The 25,002-nt window shown below is 34.5% G+C and overlaps 1 protein-coding gene across 1 annotated transcript in view; it reads right to left on the reverse strand.

Annotated features, from left to right (window-relative positions):
* Positions 1–22,965, reverse strand: part of LOC136805040 (cyclin-L2-like) — a 29,597-nt gene extending 6,632 nt beyond the window's left edge. Inside the window, exons 1-3 of the mRNA XM_067061579.1 lie at positions 22,654–22,965; positions 12,259–12,333; positions 11,972–12,081 (exon numbers count right to left, since the gene is read on the reverse strand). Of these exons, the coding sequence (XP_066917680.1) occupies positions 11,972–12,081; positions 12,259–12,333; positions 22,654–22,965 (497 nt within the window). The remainder of the gene's footprint in view (positions 1–11,971; positions 12,082–12,258; positions 12,334–22,653) is intronic.
* Between the last annotated feature and the right edge of the window lie 2,037 nt (positions 22,966–25,002).

The raw sequence follows: 25,002 nt of genomic DNA on the forward strand, positions 1-25,002 counted from the left end.
ATGGTGTGCGAGCGTTAAAAAATCTTTCTGACAAATTTAAGGCGAAGTGTCCATTTCTAACTTCATTTTTTAAGCTTCATGATAAATTCTGTAAAGTAGATTAGATGCAACTAACAAATTTGCAATTTTCGAAAATAACAAAATATTCCAAAATAACTACTCTCGGAGATAGAAAAAGTCGAGATAGAAAAAGCAAAATACAATTCATTTTTTCAGTGAAACAAAATGAATCCAAGGTATATATGTGTAACCTTAGCAATATAGAACATAGTCATTACGCACTTTTATTTACATTCAACGACACTGTATTTCGACCTCTAACGTAACATCTCCACCCAGAAATAAAAAAACACGAAAGATGTCGAAATATTGTCGAACATGCGCAACGCAATGACTGGTCGTCTCAACTTCAATTTTCTTTTAATTTTTAGAGGGCCATATTGTAGCAATAGTTAGAAATTCTAGATTTCACTTTGTGAAAACCAAAGTAATATTTCAATCAAATCGGACCATTTTTTAAGTCCCTAAGCTGCCCCAAAGTTGTAAGACATACACAAAGACAGACAGACATTCTCAGATTCTAGCTAAACTGAAGTTGGAAAAAATCATTGTCATATCTAGTTAGTTTGCTTTCCAAAAATGACCATAATACAGCTGAATGTTTCGAAAATAAAAGTTCCAAATCTAGCAAACTATATTCCGTTGAAATGTTAATTCAGAGCACTACAATTCTTATAAAAAAAATTCCAAAAGCTTTTGAAAATAAAAAGGAAAAATGAAGAAATTTCGTGCTACAAACTTCATTTTTGTTATATTTCATTCAATGTTATCTAAAGCTTCCTTAAATTCAGCTATATAATCTTTCCCCCCGTAAAATCATTGTATCGAAAGTAAAGGCTATGTATGAGAGAAAAACAGCAACTCAACCAATCTACCTTCTGCTGGCTGTAGCTCTCTATTATATAGATTTACGGGAAACATAATTATATAGAGAACTTCTATTAAAAACAAAGCTTCTAGCAACGAAGCAAGAATGTTTCATCCTTAATTTTCATCCTCAAACTATTTTACATTTTTAGTGTTTTGAATGTTCATTCATACCCTATTTGGCCTAGGGGGGGGGGCTCTTTCTGTTCTGAGGTCAAACTATAGGTAATAGCTCCTGAAATAATAGAGCTTTTGCCGTGAAATTTTCTGTAAATTCCTAGCTTTTATTTAGCTTCAAAATAAAATAAAAATTTGACACCTAAATATTTTCACACCTTGAGCATGATGACATTTCTGACAGTAAGGTGTCACAAAAATTGACAAATTTCATCCAAAAAGACCCAATAGATCAAAAGTTAAGGGGTGGTAGAGGAAAAGCCCCCCCCCCTAGTTCTGAACCGCCCCTAAAAGCCTAGGTTGAATAGGGTTAAAATCAAAACATTCGTTGAAGAACGACAAATAAAACAAGAAGTAAAGCGAATGGACATTAGGTCCAAAATCTTCCCACATGAAAATGTATTTAAAACATGATTCTACCAGTAGTAATTTTTCATCTTCATTTTCGACTTAAGCCTGCAACAAGCACAACATCGCAATGTAATTTAAAAAAATCTAAAGTTGAAGATAAATTTTATTGAACATTCTGATTCAAACTTAGCTTTTGAAATATGACAATTATCTTTAAAAGGGAAAACCCTGAAGCATATTGTAAAGGTTCATTTCTGACTCTCACATGGCCTAAAAGTTTTGAAAGCCTTCAGAATAAAGCCCTGCAAGCGGATTAGAAAAGCTGCATAAACAACTCCTAAGAAAACACTCATTGTTAGGTCATCACCGTCTTTAAAAGTGTTTGCTAGCAATTAAAATTTGGTAAGTTGTAAAAAATGAGTCAAATAGTACAAATTAAATAAAAAAACGCCTTGTTTTACCCCGAACATTCAAAATTTTGGAAGCCTTCAGATGTTCTTAACGTTTTGGGTTCTTAACATGTTATTATTATCACCACTATATATTTTTGTCCATTTTCCTAAGAAATCAAGTGTTTAGAGTCCGCAATTTGTTCTTGATGTTTTGGCCATCGAAGTCTTGTTCTTATTTAATTTGTTCATGTTGGTTCTTATATATAAAAAAACGTGTATCGCATGTGGAAATAAGTAAAATATTTTGAATTTTTTTTTCCTGATTCGAAATAGTCTTCTTTCCTGTTCTTTCACCAGTATGCAACCCATTGGTGACCCATCATATAAATTTTGACTTGTCTGAAGATTACTATTGACAAAAGATAAAAATGAAAGCTCAAACCGCATCAGCTTTTGTTGATCATGAATTATAAGCAGGTTCTGTGAGTGGCCCCTAAGAATTTGTAGACCTTAGGTTTGAGAAATTAAGAAAATTTGAATTTAGAAGAGTTTTAATTTTTGTTAGGCATAATTAAGTAGTTTAGCCAGTCAACTACTAATGTGAAATCTATGAAATAGACAAAGGAATTCATAAATTAGCCTCCATTTAAGTTAGAATAAATATAGATGATCCCTGGCTGAGCGTGTGACCCCTTATCCAAGGCTCTAGGTGCCAGTTGCTATCGAACCTTTTAGCCTTCCCCTACAGCCAGGAGTGCCCAGAGTTATTTATAGATATTTTTTGTAACAATAGGGTAATGGATCTCTTTCAGGAGCAGATTAAGAGAACTTAATCCACCTATTCTTATCCGTTGAATACCAAATCTTGTACCCCCTCAATCTATTTTGAAGGTTTTGCAATTTGGGTAGGGTGTTTTTTATTTGAACCTTGTTGATTTCTGATCGAGCTGTCTTTAGATTTCAATTATTTTTTCAAGATAGGAATATACAACCTTATGGAGATTCCGCTCTACTTCAAAGGGTTGTAACTTTTTCTCAAGATAATTTCCCATGATTTTCGACGAAAATGTTAAGCGTGATTTGATTATCCCTGATTCAATTTTCATCTGCGCATAAAAAAATTTCTTGTATTTGAAGAAAATTTCCTTAAGCTTGTTTTTACATTGTCTTTAATGTTTGCTAAATTGATAAGGTAGCATCGTTTGAAAGTATCAATTGGTGCAAAAAATAAATTTCATGTTGCAAAATCAGCACTTTAGAGAAAAATTTGCCCTGAGAAGACCAAAATATGGCAATCTGTGTCGAAATGTCCCCCAAATTTAGTACCCGAGTACTAAAATACCACCTCTTCTTTCATAACAGAAATCAATTTTATTGATAGTTTAAGCCATCATACTAAATTAATAATATCATTAATGTTTTCAGGTGAAAAAATTAAAATCAACGGAAACAGTGATTAACAGTATACTTTATGGATATTTGCAGCCAAATAATCAGATTCCATCACATTTAAGGCATTGCTAAAATGAGTCTTTATTAAGCAATAAATTAAAAAAAAATCTTGAAAAAACTTCAGCCAGAAAAATATGTTTCTCAAAGATTGAGCTGTGTCACACTTCTGTTTTAATGGCTGTTCTGGCAGGTTCTGGCAATTTTTACATTGCTTCGGTTATGAATTCGGTCCATGAATTCATTTGAAAATTGCATCTTGAGCATTGCTATCAATAATGTTTTTGTGCAAATAGATAGAGATGATAGCTAAGAAAAAATGCGAAACAAAATCTGAAAAAAAACACAATAATTTTCATCATATTTATGGAAACCTTGGCCGAAAAAAAAAATTGTTGGATTATAGGACTCTTATCACCTTAATACATTTAGTCCGGCGGCGATCCAGGATCACCCTTACAATTAGTAAATATGGGTTTTTATTTTATTTTCCCATCATATGGTCCCTTGGGACCCCAAAACCAGTTTTTGCCAGGCTGGCAAAGCTGGGGAAAAATTTTTATTGGGGTTTGAAGGGGGTAGGGTCATTTTAGCCTGGGGGTCCTTAGAAAGTCAATTTTTGAAGTTCTCATTTAGCTAAAACTGATTGTGCCATCAGATAGAGCTTGAAGAGTAGATCTCCAAAATGGGGTCATTTGTCTCATTTAGTGGACTTAGTCCCCCGGAATTGGCCGATACGTCTTCAAAAATGTAATATTTTGTGCTGACGTCAGCATTTTTGAGAAAATTTTCAGCGAAAGATAGCAGTTTTAACAGATGCGTCTCGAAGAGTACTATCGATTAGAGGGGTCATTTATAGGGTTTCCTAGGCTAGATCATGAGATATTAGAGTTTGAAATTTTGCTGACTCGGCAGAAAAAGGCAAAAAACGTTGAAAAACGCTGAGTCAGCAAAATTTCAAACTCAAATATCTCATGATCTAGCCTAAGAAATCCTATAAATGACCCCTCTAATCGATAGTACTCTTCGAGACGCATCTGTTGAAAGTGGTATCTTTCGCTGGAAATTCTCTCAAAAATGCTGACGTCAGCATAAGATATTGCATTTTTGAAGACGTATCAGCCAATTCCGGGAGACTAAGTCCGCCAAATGTGACAAATGACTCCATTTTGGAGATCTACTCTTCAAGCTCTATCTGATGGCACAATCAGTTTTTGCTAAATGAGAACTTCAAAAACCGACTTTCTAAGGACCCCCAGGCTAAAATGACCCTACCCCCTTCAAGCCCCCATAAAAATTTTTCCCCAGCTTTGCCAGCTTGGCAAAAACCGGTTTTGGGGTCCCAAGGGACCATATAATGAGAAAATAAAATAAAAACCCATATTTACTACTTGTAAGGGTTGATGCAAAAAAGCCTTTTTCGCCGCCGGACTAATTGGGCCATTCCATTAAATTAAATTCTAAAAAGATTTCTTGGAAATGTGTTGATACCCCTGGGAAATGCTTTTACCCCCTGGAAATTTCAAAATATTTTTCTACCCCCTGGAAAAATGAAAAAACTTTTAGACTACCTGAAAATTCTGCTCAAATTACCCCTAGTATGCATCTTTATGCATTAAAAAGCAGAAAAACTAACAAGAAAATCCTGAAAATAAAAAAAAACAAGTTTTTCTGGCAGCCACAAAAATGTATTTTTCAAGGGTTGAGCTCCATCAAATTTAAGGTTTTTTGTTAAAATCCCACAGTTAATTTGTAGAACCCACATCAAATGAATGAAGTGGTTTATTTTGTTAAATTTCATGGCTTTGTAACCAAAAGGTTCAATTTCATAGTTTTTAAACCTCATAAGGTACTCGAAAGTAATAAAAAAGTAATGTAGATTGAAAGGATTAAGTCTAATTATGCAAAAGTTCCTTTAGCACTTTTGGCACTCAAAAGAGTGGTTTCTTTGAAGTAAAAATTTCAAAAAAGAAACATAATTTCAATTGGTTATAGCTCTTGGTGTAGCTACTCTCAAGTGTCTAAAAAACAGAGGTAAGCAGGTTTGAGGTAAGCAGATTTTCGCAGTTGACACCCACTTTTTGCCAAAATTCTTTCATATTCCTAGGGTTTTTTGAGGATTTTTAGTAAAAAATGCATTTCAAGAACTAAGTTTTGCAGTAGACACCCAAAATGCCAAATAGTTCCCGCGAAAATTAGTTCCCGTAAGTAGCTCTTAGTAAAAATAGACCAAAACCAGGCTATTTTTTTTCCAGGCTAGAAAGAATTAATGCAGTTTTAGGTTAAACAGCTGTTTCAAAAAGCCAACTAGGTCTAAAAAAGTACCAACGCCCAATTTTCCTAGGAATCCCAACATCGTCTGGCCTCCAACTCTTCTGTTCCTAAAAGACAACCGCCTGGTTTTTTAAATCTTGATTTAGAAAGTTTTGAAACACCGCTTGAAATATGACAAAATTTTGGATATTTATTAGCGAACTTCAAAGAGGTAAAGGTCACTGAATTTGTTGTATTATAAGCAGTTATAAGGGCTATAATAAATCTTTCATATTAACCATGAAACTAAGTGAACAAGCACCATGCTGAATGGTGAAATGAAAATGTTTGAACGAAAAAGAAAAGATAAGAGGATAGAGATACGTAGTCAGCTTGAAAAATATGATAAAGTTTGTTCAAAACTGGCTTTTCAATATTATAGAGGTAAGGACGATGCTAAGTATAGGGCACAAACAAAAAAACAATTCTTTCTTTCATGTAAAGATAACTCTAACTCTTTAAAGATAAAGTCTAATGAAGCAGGGTTGCCACAGGTTTGCCAAGTTCAAAATTCCAGACTTTTAGTCTAAAAAGCCATGTTTTTCCAGATTTTTTACCTGAAAATATCAAAGAATTTCCAGATATTTTGACAAAAAACCCAATATTTTCCAGACATTTTTCATTAGGAAGGTTTTCAATCTTCCATTAGGAAGGTTTTCAGTCTTTCCTTAACGTCATTTGAAAGGCCAGATTGAGGAACACAACGTAATGAGAAATTTAAGAATGAACACGATATAAAGATTTTGTTGCGAGCGTAACGATCAGAAATTTTTAGGAATTTCAAATGCCAGGGTAAAAGTTTCCTATTACCAGAAAGTTTACTAGGCTTCATTCAGGACTATTTCCTTAAAATGCTATTCTTTTCTAGACATGTATGTCAATTCCAGACTTTTCTAGACGAGTATGCCAATTCCAGACGTTTTCCAGACTTTCCAGACATTTCCAGACTTTAACCTAATTCCAGACATTTCTGGCAGATGTGGCAACCCTGCAACTTCCACAGATCTAAAATTTGGCCAAAACTTTTTCTTTCAAAAAATCTTGAAGTTTTAAGGATCACAATTTCGCATCACTGTGTAAAAAATCAGGAAAAACTAAAGAAGGAATTTCACACAAAGTCCAAAAACCCCCATTTTTAACGGCGTTTTTAGCCGGTCAAATTTGGCATGGTCAATCTCTACCAACCGGAGAACAAGCTTGCCAGACACTTTGTGGCTCAATTTTTTGAAAATCTGGCTCTGTTACTTTTTGGGTACTGTCATTTTGCATCACTATGCAAAAGAAAACAGAAAAAAATAATGGGCCAATCCTGAGAAAAGCTGGTAACAGACAAACAGACGGACAGGCGGGCGAATGAACGGGCGAACAAACGAACAATAAATTGTTAAAGGTGCAAATTTTGGATCAAAAAGGCTTTTATCTATTTTTACTACAGCTGATGTCATTCTATTGCATCTGAAAATCATGATTCCTCATCACATTCTAGAAAGGTTTCTAGGAAAATCAAATATGGTACTCTTAGGCTGAAATTCCACTCATTGGTGGCTTTTAACTCCCCTGAAACCCCTTAATTTTGAATTATTTTTGCCCATAATGAGTACCTATTGATACTTAATTCTGGATTTTGTGAAAGCATCCTATAGATAGTGCAAAAATTTATCAAGTTAGAATTTAGAAGTTGGACCCCTTTTCCTTTCTTTTAAAGATTGGGCCTAGCCCAAAGTCTTTCTTAACTCTAAAATCTTAAAAATCTTGACAATGACACTCAAAACAACAATTTCTGCTGAAGATTGAACACAAATGAGTCCTCTAAGACAATGAAATCTTAGTTTTGGAAAGTTTCATGGGGATAGTACAAACTTTCAAAATCTTCACCTCCTGATCTACACTTCAAAGATAAATGCTTCTGAACTCTCACATCTTTAAAGATTAACTTTACCAACCTCTAAAAACAATTTTGATCTTCAAAATGGCTTTTTGGGCCTCTAGGACCATAATTTTTTATTGCAACCACTTCTAATGGATAGAACAAGGACTGAACTATCAGTATCACTATAGAATGCACCCCCCCTGAGCTCAGGGGGCTAAATCATTTTTGATTGATTGGGGGTTGCACTTTTTAAAAAATACTGGGGGCTAGCTTGCTAGGGGGGGGGGCTGAGTGTTGTGTAATAGAACTGAGGGCAGAGCTGATAGGTTGAAGATATTTTATAATTATGTTAAAAATCTATGCTGTGGGGAAGGTTTTATCCCTCTTGAAAAAAATTTGCATCCAAAATTTCTTTTATATTTTGCTTTGTGACAGTGGGGGCTATGTTTCTAGAATTTAGCCGGGGGCTGGACCCCTCTGCACACTATGACTATCAGAAATTATTATTTTGAGCAGGAACAAACTCCGCTGGGTCAGGTCTGATGGCTCTAAAATAACCCTAAGATCAAAGTTGTAGTGTTTTTGTGAAGTCATAACTCCAGCTACTATTTTGAAAATGTTGATTTTTTTTGAAAATACTATAGTTTACCGGCCATGGTTTCAGAATCACCAAAAATCAATTCTCTGTTTTAATTTAAGAAAGCATGGTTCTATCTCAAAAAATCTTTTAAGTGCTATGCCCAAATATGTCAAAAGTTTCAAATTGGCATAAATCGGCCTTTATGGGTTATCAGACCAAAATATTTTGGGATTTAAAAAACTGGGTCTTACAAAAATAAACTAAAAAAGCCAGGTACCTGGAACTATCCCAAACTTAGGGGGTACCTGATATGTGCACAGTATTTGTGCTACTTATTAATTGTATGCATTGGAGAAAACAGTAATTTACAAGAGTCTGAAAGACCTGTTAAAGTCACAGTAGTTTATCCTTATTGTTATGATTGATTCTGAGCCTGTCTAAGCTATAAAATCATTTGTTGCAAAAAATAATGCACTTTGTTTGAAGAAGTTTCATATCAAAAATTTTTTGTTGACGAAAGTTTTGCCAGGCATTAGTTGATCATTCAAGTCAGTAAAGAATTAGACACGAAAGTTTTTTATTTAAAAATTTAGCATAAGCTTTTCGACATAGTCATCTTCAGTGCAAATGATTTAAATAAAACGTTAAAAATGCTGTACAGTTTATACAAGAAATGTTTTTGAGAAATCACTGCTAATTCCCATGGGCTATAGTTAAATTTTTTCCCTCACAAAAATGGGTGGCAAAAGGGCACATTTTTTCCCAATCAGACTCAAGTAGTTTTGCAAAACTAATGATAGCAGGACATGAAAAAAAATTACATCCCAAACAAACGCAAGATTACATTCTTACCTGAGAAAGATAGTCGAAAACATGCTGAATGAAGTTAATGAAAATGTTAGAACGAAAAAAAGAAGAAAAGATAACAGCATAGCATAGAGATACATAAGCTTGTTTCACACTGTCTTTCCTTGCTGACAGATGGGGGTGTGCTGCTGAAGTTTGAAAAATTGACTCTTCTTTTTTAACAAAGTTACCCTGAATGGGACTGAAATTCCAAAATTTTCCATATTTTTTCCAAATTCTCCTAAGAAGGTACCCTACGAGGGACTGATATTTCTACTTTGTTGTTTTGTGACCCTACCTGGTACTTAGGGAGGTGAAAAAAGATACCCTGACCAGCAGCACAGCCATGTACCCCTTTTAGCCCGATTCCCCCTTCCCTGGGTTTCTGATTAAAGGTTAGCCATGCTAAGTTTTAGGCACAAACAAGAACAATTCTTTCTTTCATATAAAGATGACTTTAGCTCTTTAAAGATAAAATCTAATGAAGCAACTTCCACAAACCCAAAATTTGGCTAAAACTTTTTCTTTTAAAAAATCTTCAAGTCTTAATTAACATTATAAAGATTACCAAGAAATCCCCATTTTTAGGCACTTTTTGGCCAAAATTACCAACAAAAATATTTCTCAAAAATTGGGCTCAATCAGATTATAAACAATACCATTTTACATCGTTGTGCAAAAATCAGAAAAAATACCAAGTCAATTGCGAGAAATGCTCATTATCCCTATAAATGAAAAAAGGGAATTTCCCGAAATAAGAAAATCCTATTTTTACGACCAAAAAAAAATTCTCTTAAAAAACGGGCTTCAGCCACTTGCTCTTTACCTTTATGCAAAAAATCAAACAAAACTAAAGTCTGTCTCAAAATAATTTGCAGCTGAGACAAAAATGGCTGTAACTTTTGATAAAATTTGAATAAGTTGCGATTTTGTGCTTGTTGAAAAGTTACTTGTGAGTGGAATATTATCAAGCTAAAAAAATTGAAAAATAAAGAAAAATGAAAATGAAAAATGAAGAAAAAAACCAGCTTCTTGTAGCAATGTGGTATAATCATCATTTTCACAGTCGAGTGATTCTTCAATCTTTGACCATCATCACTGTGAAAAAATCTTTCAAAAATAATCATTCAATCAAAAGATATCAAGCAAAGTTTGTTATTAGTTGATTAACAAAAGGCTGTTTTTTTGTCGTTTTTTACTACTTTATGGAGTCAACCAGCAATAATTTTTGTTTGATATCTTTTGATTGAATGAATATTTTTGAAAAATCCTTTCACAGTGATAATGATCTAAGATTGAAGATCACTTGATTGAATCACTCCTGTGAAAATGGTAATCATGCCACATTTCTACAAGAAGTTGATTTTCTTCTTCTTCGTTTTTCATTTTAATTTTTTTTTAATTTTTTTGCTTGATGATATTCCACTCAAAAATATCTTTATAACAAGCACAAAATCGTAACTTGATTCAAATTCTATCAAAAGTTACAGCCATTTTTTGTCTCAGCTGCAAATTATTTTGAGACAGACTTTAATGAAGCAATTTCACACAAAGCTCCAAAAAAACCCATTTTAGGCACTTTTTGGCCCAAATTTGTCCAAAAAGATTTGGGCTTCACCTTTCGTCACTTTGTCACTTTTTGGGCTAACTGTTATTTTACATCACTATGCAAAAAAATAGAAAAAACTAATGGGCCAATCCTGGGAAAAGCTGGTAACAGATGAACGGACGGACGGATGAGCAAACGAACAAACAAAGGTTAAATTAAATGACCTCCGTGGTAGGTCCAAAAAACACAGCGGAGATTGATGCAAGCAGAAACTGTAGTAGGAAAGGTCTTGCTAATTGTTATTCAGAAAATGATTTATTCTTACCATTACCATACAGTAAACAGCCACTTTCAACAAATCAAAGCATTTTCATCATAGACATCCTAAAAATTTACTTTGATAGGGAATAAAATATACAGCCAGCAATTGGCTGACAAATAATAACCTTGAGATCTTGTTTTTGTAAATTTGGATCATATAAAAGAATGCCTTTGGATGTCATTCAGTAAAGCATAAAATAAAACCAAGTTAAAATAGAAAGGTCTTGCCTTGGATTTTGCTGAGATTGCAGCAACAACTCACCACACACACACAGAGAAGCATTGAAGCTTATTGTCGTTTGTAACACGCACATTATGTGTGATGGTTGTTCAAGTGTGCCAGCAATTATTAGGTTGGTGTTGTCTTGTTTGGACTGTAAAAGTAAAGTGAAGAAATATGATGAAAATAAAAATAAATATTAGCTGTTGTATGTATACAAGTTTTTATTTAGTATTCTATTCCAAAATGATATTTTCTAAAACTTTATTATAATTATTTACCACAACATTCACTCAGACAGCTAAAAGAATTTTCAACATGTTTAAAATTGGTTGAACAGTCTTTTGTTTGTTGAGTTATACCAGTCCTATTTGGAAATGCTTTAGTAAATGCTGTTAATTTTGCTGTAGCAAAACAAGTGAAAGCATAAAATGGCTGAGCAAAACATCTGTACTTCAGCAATTAAGATCATGATTAATAGACATGACGATTTTAAAAGTATGAAAATCTAGTTACAAAAAAATAAAGTGATGCTAGAAAGACTTTACCAATGGTTTGATTAGTTAGTTGATCTACGCCTACCTTCGGGAACTTTTGCGCGTTGGAAAAAGAAAGCTTTCAGGTTCTTTTGACTCATTTCATGCAAGTCAAAAAACTCAAGAGCCACTCAGGATCATTCAATCAAGTGATTAATTTCAACTGCTTAAAAGGAAACTCCATTTCAAATCAAAAGCAAAGTTTTGAAAATATAAAGTAGTGAACTTAAATATTGTTTGGGTGTATAGTTAGCTGTCCTTCATGGTTCAATCAGGTTCAATAATAAGAGGTGAAATACTCAATGTATGTTTGAGATGAGCAAATTATTAAGAAACAAGAGAACATTTAGCAGATGTAACTTCAGGTAACTTATGTGTCAAAATAGCTTTCAATATATACCCAAACAATATCTCAGATGATAAATTTCATCAATACTTACTTTTGTAACATTCTCTGCTTTATATGATGGCATACATTTATAACATCACGGATTCTTCTAGGGCTTTCTTCTATTTTTGCAGCTAGGAAAATAGCAGCCATTGCACTGACCTAATAAATCAGAAATCCATCAGATTATGACTTTTTTTCCATGTGAATTTCACAGAAATGTAACAACTTGAAGGATAGAGGATATCACAGACCCAAGAAGTCAATCAGACAGACACACCTTCAAGTTATTACTGTGATCAGAAAATTTAGAGATAAGGAAAATAAAATTTATATTACCTCTACGTCAAGTTTGACCATGGATTTAGAGAAATAAAATCTTTGAAGTAAAACTTGACCAGTGGCCATTGCAACCTATAAAGTAAAGTTTGACAAATACTTAAAATATTAATAACAATTTCATTTAAAATTGCTGGTTCATTTTTCATAAATACCTCTAGAAGTCTTGCCTCCTGGAGACAAAACAGGGGAGAGCAATAATATATGTGCACACAACCTGAAAACTCAAACCCAAAAATCAGGGAGCCTTTATTTTGAACCAAAAATCAAGGAAAAATTCTGAGACAACTGGAAAATCAAGGACACTTTTTTCCAAAATGGAGAATGCATGAGAAACAAATTGTTCAGCATTTATATGAGACATGCCAAGTTTCACTCTTAATAATATGTGAGAGTTAGCACCCTCTGGCAGCTTGGTAATTAACATGTGTTTTCATTTTCAAGAAATGGCACACAAGTCAACAATGACGCAAAAAATCAAGAAAAGAAACCAATAAAAAATCAAACACAAAAGCCGTAAGTGGGAAAAATGATTGATCGTCAATCTTGGGAATTTGTCAAACTCAAAATTAAGTTGGCAGGTTTCATGAGCTTTCCTGTGGTATATATATGAAGACTTCCTGGATTGGCGAACATGAAGAAATATAAGAAAAACAAAAAATTAACCCCCTGGAAAATATTTAGACTGTTTTATTTTGTTCAATAGCAAACACTCTTGAAAACACCAAATATTTTCTCATCCTATCACAGCGATATCCACTGTTTTATTTTCTCCAATCAAAAAATTGTCGTAAGATTGTTTAAAAAGAAGTATCCAATCAAATGAAGGTAAAGCGCTTTCACCCAATCAGAAAGGATTCTTTGAAAAAATAACGCTTGCATCAAATTCCTGCTTTCGTTTGAAAATTAAAGATAAAAAAATTCAACCCTTAATTAAATCAACGATTTGAAACAAATAAAGTTTTATGTTATCCAAGGTGCCGAAAAGACATTAGCGCCAAAAATTAGGGTCAATTGTTAACCTTAATCATACGTGGCAATTTTATTGGTTGAAATTAAAAAAAAAGACTTTCTGATGGAGCGAATAGCACACCGTTATGCAAACGTCATAATTATTACTTTTAACACTTGACCGAAAATCAATCCCACAATCCTTTTCGTCTTAATTAAAAAGTCGTGAAAGTCATTACTTTTTCTTTGTAGTTGAGTGTAATTTGCATGCAGGCGTAGTTAACGCGAAGGGTGATGGGATTGAATTTCGGTCAAACAGAAAAATCAATGTCTATTTTTAGATTCACTGCGGTATGCTATTACAGAAGCCACTGAGAAGAGACCACTTTTATTTTTATTGCAGATTTTGATTATAAACATTGCATGGGGAATACTTTTGTCAATGTGTATTATATGCCAACTATCATAGTGCGGAAAGGGGTCTGATTCCTCCCTTCTTGGCATTCCCCCGAACATATGCCTATCCCCAAGGGTTTTGGATAAAAATAGCTAACAAATGTATGTGAAATATCTTCAGAGAGAGAAAGTGAAATAATAAACTTCTTTCTTCTTTTTCACACAGACTACTTTAACAGAAAACTTCCTTTCTTGAAGACCAAATGGATGTTTTGGCGAACGCAACAGTCTTTTGAATAACTAAGTACTCCACATACATTACTTTCCCTCAGCCAATAAAAACATGATAAATTATCTTGTCTCTAGGTAACTGCTGTGGCAGGCTGGCTCTAAAGCTCTAAAACAGCATCTAATAACATGAAAACCAAAAAATGATTCTTTGATGCAGGCTAGAACAATGTTAAATTCCGTTTCCGCGCAAATTCGTCACATTTTGTCTCGATAACCTCATACCTACGGAACTTATCCTTAGAGGCAATCGAGCAAGAACAATAGAAAAAATCTTTATTTGGCTCTGTAGAAAAATTGCAAAATAGAAACTCGCTTAAATTCATAATACTGATTCTTTACCCCAAAACGAAACTTTTCTATTTTGTAAATCTTTCTTCCATTTCCCCATACGTAAAATATAGAGTACTTTCGTTTTCCCCCAAAACTTGCGAGGGAAAAATGTTAAGACCGCGTGTTGTCCTCACAGATTTTCCTAGCGTAATTTATTTGTGTGATGTCATGTTATTGTTCTCTTCTCAGATGACGGCACTTCAATCGCTTACGGGATTGGACAATGGTTGACAATAGATCGTGACGTATACAACAATTGAATATGATGCGACAAATGAAAGTTCATTATTAGGTGGCTTGATAACATTTGTGATTTCTTTATTTTTCTAATATATTTTGTTTTTTTTTGTTTTAGATGAATGATTATGGTAAAAAATAAGGTTTTTTACTATTATTTTTAAGTTTGATATTTTAAATGCCTATTTTAAAGAAAAATTCATAATTGGGCGGAAAGAATAAAAACGCCTTTGTTTTGAACGCCCGACAGCCAAAATACTGGGATTTTGGGACTTTTTTTAAGACGGGGGGGTTAGACATGAAAAAAAAGAACTAAGTAGAATCGACTTTTTCAAACTTAAAATACAATGTGAAATATTTTTGTAATCAAAAATTATATTTAACAAATATATTGAGTAATAATTCGTTATAAGCAAAGATAACTTGTGCGGAAAAGAAAGTCTTCATTCATTGACCCCCAGATTTTTCATTGCATAATTTCTACGGGAAATCAAAAGTAATTTCACTTGGCTTGTGATGTTTGAGAGCTTGGATGTTGGGAAGCTGCAGAATAAAGGTAAACAAATTATAGTCTTTTTCTGAAAGAAGAATTAACATTCTGCTAGACTGTGATGGAAATCAAAACTATAAAGTGCACTTACAAACATCAATATGTCAGATCTAACAAAATTAATAACGGCACCTGTCATCATTGACAATAAAAGAAAGGATTTTCAGTCAAAAGTCTTGCAGTGAGGCTGGAACTTCGATTTTTGAGGATTACAATTTTACCAGTTTTTTAGCGATTTTTGCCTCGCTAACCCAAATCTCGCAACCTCTTTACCTTACGGAAGATCGAAATTAAAGTTTTTCAGCGTTCCGAAAAAAATGCAGAGCAGAAATTTTTTCATCTTCACAGGATTGATTCTCAACAACAAAATGCATCTTTTGGTCTTTGGGTTTGTCTCTGACGTTTTTCCTTCAAAGAATATCGATCACTTTCCTTTTCACCTTGAGCGCGCAAGAAAAAAATGATTAGCTTGCGTTTTCGTGCGGGCGAATAAAGATGAGGCGACAATCTTGCACTGAGGGTGCTACTTAGTTTCCGCCCTATTTTGCGCCCACGATAGAATGGTCCAAACACGGGGGTATTTCAAATGATAAACTATGTCGTTCTGTAAGTGTTTATTTCCTGAGAGATACAAATAGTATATTCAGGGCTGCAAATAAGCGCCGGTCATTGGTCAATGTCCTACTGAAAAAGCCATTTGACCGACTGAAAATCTTTTGTGTCGGTCATGATGTCCGAATGAAAAAAGGAATACTGTCAACCATTAACTTGAGAGTTGAAAATAAATCTCTTACGCCCTTTGTTTCTAAGATCACTTTTATCAACCCCTTTATTCTTTGTAACTTTTGAGGGTGTTTCTAAAATTACTTTTGTCAACTTGCTTTCTTCGTAGCCTTCTTTATTTCTAAGATCACTTTTATCAGGGGGGGGGTCAAGCAGTTAATCCAGAACATCATCCGTAGTAACTGATTTTGGATGATATTTAGGACCACCCTCCCATTCTGACACTTAATCCACACTGGATTTACTGTTTTTCAGTCACAATCTTTGTATACCACCCCCTAAAACAGTCCACCGGGGCATTTTGGCATGCATTAAGTTATTTTAATTGATGTTGGTCGACTTTCTAAGTAATTTTCAATGCATTTCTTTTAAAGACATGAATAGCTATGAAAATATATAATCTAAAGAAAAAATATCTAAATCTAGTATGAACAGGTAAGAAAATAGATCAAAACAGCAAAATGATAAAAGGCAGTAAGTAACAAAATATAGCAAACGTTATTGCATACCTCAAAAAAGATTCAAATATCTCATTTTTTAAATCAACATTCAAAGTCTAGTTAGATTTTGTGGTTTTAACTAGGCTGCAAACCCAATCTTTAAGTGTTCCCAACGATGTAGAACTTGCTTGGGGTTAGGTGCCCCACTCACCCAATAATTTTTTCAAATTGACATTTTTAGTTCTCTTGTCATTGTTTTGAAGAGAAGGGGATCTAATTCCCTGGCAGAGTACTCCCTTAGTTTTTCAATTTCTGCTGAATATATTGAGAGCTTTTGTTAGCGGAGAATTGTTTTGAAGAGAAGGGAATTTAATTCCCTGGCAGAGTACTCCCTTAGTTTTTCAATTTCTGCTGAATATATTGAGAGCTTTTGTTAGTGGAGAATTTTTTGGTTTTCTGGGTATGTCTTAAAGGAATCTTTCAAAACGGGTTTTTTCTTTAATCTGACCAATTTTAGTTGAAATGAGTACTAGGGCACTTGACTTTATGTTACAGCAAAGAACGAGGTTCCTTCCTATATTAAGTAAAAGCTGGTTTAAAATAAACCATTTTGATAAAAAGGTTATACAAGCTCGCAAGCAGGCTGTTCCACCTGAAATATATTTTGCAAATTGTCTACCATTTTTAATCTGTTTTAATCGGATTTTTATTTACAAAAAAAGGGGCGAATCACCCGATTTTATAACAGCTTGAAAATTAGTGAAAACGGAATTTGTAAACAAAGCAGGAGAAAGTTAAAGCAAGACTTTGATGCAGTTTGACGTTTTAAAGACAGAAGAAGAGGCAAAAACGAGCATGAATCAGAATAAATGAATTTTACAGAATGACAGAAAATGCAGTTAGTCCACTTTTTTTTCCCAGAATTCTTTCAGAGACCACCCCTTTGGCAGTTAATCCATTCTTGGATTAACTATATTTTTCAAAATTTGAAAATGGACCACCACGGTCAAAACAGGCATAGTATTTTGGATTAACTGCTTGAACCCCCCTGCTTTTATCAATTTGCTTTCTTCGTAACTTTCAAGGGTGTTTCAAAGTTTACTTTTATCGACTCGCTTTCTTCGTAACTTTCAAGAGCGTTTCTAAGACCACATTTATCAACTTGCTTACTTCATAACTTTCAACAGTGTTTCTAAGTTAACTTTTATCGACTCGCTTTCTTCGTAACTTTCAAGAGTGTTTCTAAGTTAACTTTTATCGACTCGCTTTCTTCGTAACTTTCAAGAGTGTTTCTAAGACCACATTTATCAACTTGCTTACTTCATAACTTTCAACAGTGTTTCTAAGTTAACTTTTATCGACTCACTTTCTTCGTAACTTTCAAGAGTGTTTCTAAGTTAACTTTTATCGACTCGCTTTCTTCGTAACTTTCAAGAGTATTTTTAAGACCACTTTTATCAACTTGCTTACTTCATATCAAATCAAATCAAAATTTCAAGAGTGTTTCTAAGTTAACTTTTATCAACTTGCTTTTTTCGTAACTTCCAAGGGTGTTTCTAAGATCACTTTTATCGAATCAATTTATCTGTTACAGTAACAAACTGTTCCGAGGTAACTTTTATTTGACCTACTCGCTTTCTCCGTAACTTTCAAGACTGCATAATTTTAGAAAAAATATACACTGAATGACCGACAGGATTTTGAGTTTGACCGACAGAATTTCATTTCTGTTGGACATGGTGTCCGATAGACTAAAAATATTTATTTGCAGCCCTATATATTGAATGTTATTAACTTGTTCGTTTAAGTATTTTTGAGCGCAAATTTAAATATATGGTTAAATAAAACACAAACGATAACAGTTCTGTTTATTCCTCAAACCCCCGGTTTGCAGACTTAGCTATTTTACAAATCTTGGAAAAGAACTCCCATAGGAATTCCGATACCTAACCCGATTGGTTAATTTCGGAACGGCTTCAGGAAAGTAGATAATTTTAAGTTTCTGAGGAAAATGTGTGTAATTTATCGACGTTGATGGCTTGTTGATTCTTTAAAGAAAAAAGATAACAGGTATAGCTTTTTCTAATCCTGGAATATCGAGGTTCCAGCTACACTGTCTTTTAAACATTCCAACAACTTCCATCGAAATAATCTACCACGCGGTTGAAAAAGTTAATCTGTCAATCAACTTCTCAAGCGCAGAGTACGCAAAGCAATTCTAGCTTTACGACAGTGCCGCGGATCATCAGTGGATATTATTCGATTATCATTATCCCTTTATTTTCATTCATAGAACTTTTGCAAAAAAAAGAAAAAATAGAAAAGTCATATTTTTTACTGCTCTATTCGCACACTGAATTTGAAAGATCTTCTATGTGGTGTTTTTTTGCAAACTTCAAAAAACTAATTTTTGTCCCGCCTTTGCGGGACTTGGGCTTAAGCGCTTGTGTGCAGCATAGGGTAAAAAGTCCAAATATGTGTTTCGCATAATTTTTGTATGAAGAGTTAGGGCTTTACTGTGTGGAGTAATTAGTTATTCAAAAGACCATCCCGTTCGCCAAAACAACTATTTCATAACAGTGCTCGAATGAAATTAGTCTACAATATATATGTAAGCCCCCCTTTTTAAACTATCCCTCCTTTTTCATGAAAATTTCTGGTGTCATCCCCCCTTTAAGGGGGGGGGGGCAAACTATGACAAGGGGTAAGTCTAGCCTAGCCTAGCCAAATTGTCAGCTGTCAGGGGACATAAAAAGGGGTGCATGTCACTAGTCCGACACTTTCTAGTCCGACAGTAAAATAGTCCGAATCTATAAAATAAATTTACAATTTAGAAGTCCTTTTTTCCCAGGGTCAACATCCAGATACCAGACCCATAGCCGGGTGGTGGTGTCTTTTTTTCCTTTAAAAGTCTGAAAAGTCAAGTTGGTATTGATGGGGGTGGGTCCCCCTTTTTTTAGAAAAAAGAGTTATCCTCAGTTGGTATTGATACCAAAATAGGGGGTGGGTACCCCTTTTTTTAAATAATATGATTCAGAAAGTTGGTATCCATATCAAAATGACAGCAAAACTTTCCTAATTTTTGCCCTTATAGCTAGAAAATACCCTGGGGTACATATCAGTCTAAACAGGTTTCAATTGGATTTGTTTTAGCTTTTGAGTATAATGACTGTAAATGAGTAATAAGTTTAAATGACTTTGAAGTTTGTTTATTTTGGACTTTTTCGATATTTTCAAGTTTTATTTTTGATCAAGCCTGAAGCAAAATCATTTTTTCTGTGATAGCATTTGGTAATGAGTGAATCTATTCTGTTCTAAAATTATGTACTAATAATTAGCTTCTCCTAGTTTTTGCACATCAATTATATTCAGATAATATTGATTCAGATTTATTTTGCTAGCTTCATTGGGTTTGTTTTTATTATATTGTCAGTTTTCAGTCATTTTCTATTTTAGCATATGACATTTTTAATTTCGCCTTAGCGAAAGTATTACAATAGGCATGGTGCGGTGATATCGGAAGAAAATTTTGAAAACGAAAGTACTTGATACGGTGGACGAACTCACAAAAATCAATTTACAAATTACACGCTCGTATAACCACGGAAGGTTTTCTTTGGATTACGTCATTATATCTTTGTGTCTTTAGCTTCACAGTTTTGATTTTTCTTTATTTTCTTATAAGCATATACTTTATAAGAATCAAATCAATAACTCTTGTAAAGCGGTGAAATACCTTTCGGTAATCAGTTCTTACAAAGTAAACAAGGGATGGGGCACAATATGAGCATATTTATTTTTCTTATAAGCATTTACTTTATAAGAATCAAATCAATAACTCTTGATAGACGGTGATATACCTTTCGGTAATTAGTTCTTACAAAGTAAACAAGGGACGGCGCACAATATGAGCATATTTATTTTTCTTAAAAGCATTTACTTTATAAGAATCAAATCAATAACTCTTGATAGATGGTGATTACCTTCCGGTAATTAGTTCTTACAGAGTAAACAAGGGACGGCACACAATATGAGCATATTTATTTTTCTTATAAGCATATACTTTATAAGAATCAAATCAATAACTCTTGATAGACGGTGATATACCTTTCGGTAATTAGTTCTTACAAAGTAAACAAGGGATGGCGCAAAATAAGAGCATATTTACTTTTCTTATAAGCATTTACTTTATAAGAATCAAATCAATAGCTCTTGATAGACGGTGATATACCTTTCGGTAATTAGTTCTTACAAAGTAAACAAGGGACGGCGCACAATATGAGCATATTTATTTTTCTTATAAGCATTTACTTTATAAGAATCAAATCAATAGCTCTTGATAGACGGTGATATACCTTTCGGTAATTAGTTCTTACAAAGTAAACAAGGGACGGCGCACAATATGAGCATATTTATTTTTGTTATAAGCATTTACTTTATAAGAATCAAATCAATAACTCTTGATAGACGGTGATATACCTTTCGGTAATTAGTTCTTACAAGGTAAACAAGGATTGGGGTACAAATATGAGCATATTTATTTTTGTTATAAGCATTTACTTTATAAGAATCAAATCAATAACTCTTGATAGACGGTGATATACCTTCCGGTAATTAGTTCTTACAAAAAAAACAAGGGACGGCGCACAATATGAGCATATTTATTTTTCTTATAAGCATTTACTTTATAAGAATCAAATCAATAACTCTTGATAGATGGTGATATACCTTTCGGTACTTAGTTCTTACAAAGTAAACAAGGGATGGCGTGCAATAAGAGCATATCAATTTTTTATAAGCATATACTTTATGAGAATTTTTAAAAATTAAACAGCAATTGTTCTTTAATTGGTCTTATTTTTTTAGCGATTTTAAGCCTCGTTGTTCTTGTTGTAAAATTGTTTCATCAAGGCTCGATGTAAAGTAGATTTCAGATTAGCTTCATCTACTTCTTGTTTTTCCCATGTAGTTCAAACTCTAGGCGAAATTTTCGACTTCAAGTCGTCTTGTTTGTGTTGTGTTGAAGAAAGAGTATTTCAAAAATGAGTTTTTTTGAAGTTTCTCTTAGTACCCTGTTTGTGTGGGAGGGGGTGGGTTCTCTTTAAACAGCTTTAAAATCAAATTTGTCAGATTGGTATTGGTACTAAATTAGGGGGTGGGTCCCATGATATTTTGTCAAATTCAAAAAGTCATGTTGGTATCGATACAAATTAAGGGGGTGGGTCCCCCTTTTTTCTGAAAATTATGATTTTCAAGTTGGTATCGATACCAAAATAAGGGGGTGGGTCCCCCCTTTTTCTGAAAATCATGATTTTCAAGTTGGTATCGATACCAATTTTGGGGTGGTGGTGTTAACTTAGCTCAAAAGGTCAAAAGTCAGGTTTTCGGGCTATGGGTTGGTATTATAAATGTTGACCCCCCCTGTTTTTCCGACGTCACTTTTGTCCGAAAACGAAAGATTTTAGAGTGTCAAATGTTGAAAAACAGTTTTTCACTGGTGAGGCGGCTATCTAAAATATGTTCCGTTTGCGTCGCCCGACCGACTCACCTTCAAAACATAAATCCCGAGTCGGACAAGTCAGAAAAATGTCGCAAAAACTTTTTGATAGCTAAGCACTTCTTTGAATCATCATTCGCTACGAGTTTTTATTTACTTAACCCACATTGAGTCCCGTTTGAGTTTTTCATGTACCCTTATTGAAATTTTCAAGTCGAAATTCGGCGACGCGGTAGGGCCAATAACCCCGAGAGCCGAAAATAAGGTCCGCTTTTAAGGTTCACACATGCGCGCGCACATTTAATTTGGCAAATCAAAGATGGCGGCAAGAGATTTCGTTGATTGCCGACTTGATTCTTCGTGATTTCCTAAATTTAAAAAACCTGACAAAATTTACTACCGACCGACCGACAGACTGGGTTTGAAGATGTTTTATGACGCGAACAGAACATATTTTAGATTGTCGCCTGAGATAATATTAATAAAAGTTAATTTTGGCGACATTTTGACATAATTAAAAATAAAAAGGACCAATCAAATTTGCATAAGGATTAATTCATAGCAAAAGTACACTGTAATGCACCTCCTTCAAGGGTCACTTTGTGCATGTTCAGAATTATGCTACGAGGGTTCGTTGTAAATCACAAATTTTACGGCGATTTATTTTTCTTACTCATTGTCCCGCGGACAAAATTGTTGTCGGAATACTGACGAATTCGTCCAATCCAACGTCGGGCACTTTTACTGTCGGACTAGAAAGTGTCGGACTACTGACGACCTCCCATAAAAAGAATGTGAGAGCTTATTTGTCACACGGTATTTACCAAGCTGTCTGGTTGGGGTTCTTAGGACATGTACAATGTGCTGTATCCTAGAATCACATACTTCCTTTAGAAAACTAGAAATTCTAAAATCAGTACCTGGGGTATTTTGAGCAATATCCCTGCAATCTGTATCATCTCACAAGCGAAGGATCTCAAATCATTTTCTGTGTCTCGATCCAGCCCATCTTTCATAGAAGGCGTTTCATCTAACCGTTCAGAAGGAAGTATACAGTTTTCAAGAGAGATGAGAATTCTATCATAATCATATTCTTTTTTCTTGGGTTCCATGTTGCATAAAAGTAAGAAACCAACCAAAATTTTCTTCAAAAAAACTTGAAAGAGTCGAAGAGTTTTCCTTGGATTTTGGTCCGCCAACTTGTAGAAATTCGAAGGAAAATCCAAGAGCATTAATATTCGTTCGGGAAACGATTCTCCCACAATGCACTGTCTGGTCCGGAATTTGTTTTTTAAGCCGGGTGTGATATAAAACGGAATTTTGTTCTAAAGGCGGAAGGCGGGAAAAAACCAAACCACCATGTTTTTTCAGGTTTGGCATGTGTGTAAACGGTAAAGTCTCTTTTGTATAATTTTTCTCATTTTATCAGAAACAAACTTCTGCTTGTCACATAATTGAAGTCAACTAAAAGTAAACATTCATGCACATTCAAATGACAACTTTCAATTCGGGTGGAAGACCATGCGTCCAGCCAGGCTGCCAAGGAAGGACTTTTACTGGCGGGGGACGTGCCCCTACACTCGTAGGTTCTCTTTTTTGGGCTCTTAAGATATCTGACAGGGTCCACTTTTTGTTAAATACAATTTTCAGAGTGGTGGAAATTACCGTCAGTAGGAGTAGTGTTGTGGTTGTTTGTCTCCAGATGATCTCAATCGAACGGAATCAACGAACAACCCTCGACATGGCCCGAGAATTCTCGGGCCTCTTCAGGCCATGTTCGGGCCGAGAGACCCTATCAATTCTTTTGGCCCGAACATGACCCGAGTCATTCGGGCCATGTTCATCAAGCCATGTTAAATGTTAAATTGAATCAGCATGTCCAGTCAAACAAAATAGTACAAAATAAGATTTGTCTGTTTGTTTTGTTTATATCGCTCAAAAAAACTTTACGAGCTTCCCGTGCGTGTCCACGTTTAAAACCAGGACCAGTTTACTAGCAAATATTTTCACCCTAAGTATATTTATAACTATGTTTTCATACCAAAAATAAGACATTTTATATTTATATGAATTTACAACATTCATATATTTAATATAATTAAAGAGAAACCAAGTTTTTCTCAAAGAAAATGTTTAAAAAATTCAGTCCTGAAATTACACGCCTGTTTAAATCATGTTTTCAAAAATTGGCCCGAGTGTGGCCCGCGACGCCGCGTGTGGCCCGAACACGGCCCAAATTCTCGGGCCTGCTCGGGCCATACTCAGGCTTTACGCGAATTCCAATAAAAGTTTTGGCCCGAGAATTCTCGGGCCATGTCGAGGGTCGTATCAACCATTCGAACCAGTCCAACCAAATCGAACGCAATCGACCGATTGAAATTCGATTGTCGAACGCAATCAAATCTCAATCGAACGTCAAAATTCTGGGTAATATTCGATTGGTTCGATTGTTGTTCGACTGGTTCGATTGTTGTTCGACTGGTTCGATCGTCAATTCCGTTCGATTGAGATCGTCTGGCTTTATTCTTGCAGCTTCCCAACATCCAAGCTCTCAAACATAACAAGCCAAATGAAATTACTTTTGATTTCCCGTAGAAATTATGCGATGAACAATCCGGGGGTCAATGATGAATCGACGATCGAATGCAATCAAACGCAATTCGAACATCAAACGAACGCAATCGAATATCAATCGAATCTGAAAATTGCGGTAATATTAGATTGAGATTCGATTGCATTCGACAATCGAATTTCAATTGGTCGATTGCGTTCGATTTGGTTCGACTGGTTCAATCGTCGATTCCGTTCGATTGAGATCGTCTTGTTGTCTCTAATATAATATATCCGGGGGGGTATCCCTCTTCTAATTTAAATTTCAACATCCTTCTTTAGAGATAGGAATAATAGGAAGGTAGAGATTACTGATAGACAAACAGTATAGACTTAAACTCGTATATCAAGATTATGGGATTTCGAGAACAGGCCGATTTTACTTTCGTTTTGAGTAGTGGTTTCATTTTCGACTTCAAGCCAACATACATCTTACAGGCTTCGGCATAAGAAAAAAGAAGGCGTGTGATCATCGCACGCCTACATAGTAATTTTTAGTAATTTAGGCGTGCGAATCATGGCACGCCTCATTTTCTTTAGACGTGCGATCGCGTGCAATGATGAGGCACAAACTGTTGAACAATTCCTAAGAATGATCTTTCGTTTTTCTACATAAAAACTAGACAACAGGAAAAAAGAAAGTGTATATTCAATCTTCA

This window comes from Clytia hemisphaerica, unplaced genomic scaffold (genome assembly GCF_902728285.1).
Source record: "Clytia hemisphaerica strain Z4C2 unplaced genomic scaffold, Clytia hemisphaerica genome assembly, whole genome shotgun sequence".
Taxonomy (NCBI): Eukaryota; Metazoa; Cnidaria; class Hydrozoa; order Leptothecata; family Clytiidae; genus Clytia; species Clytia hemisphaerica.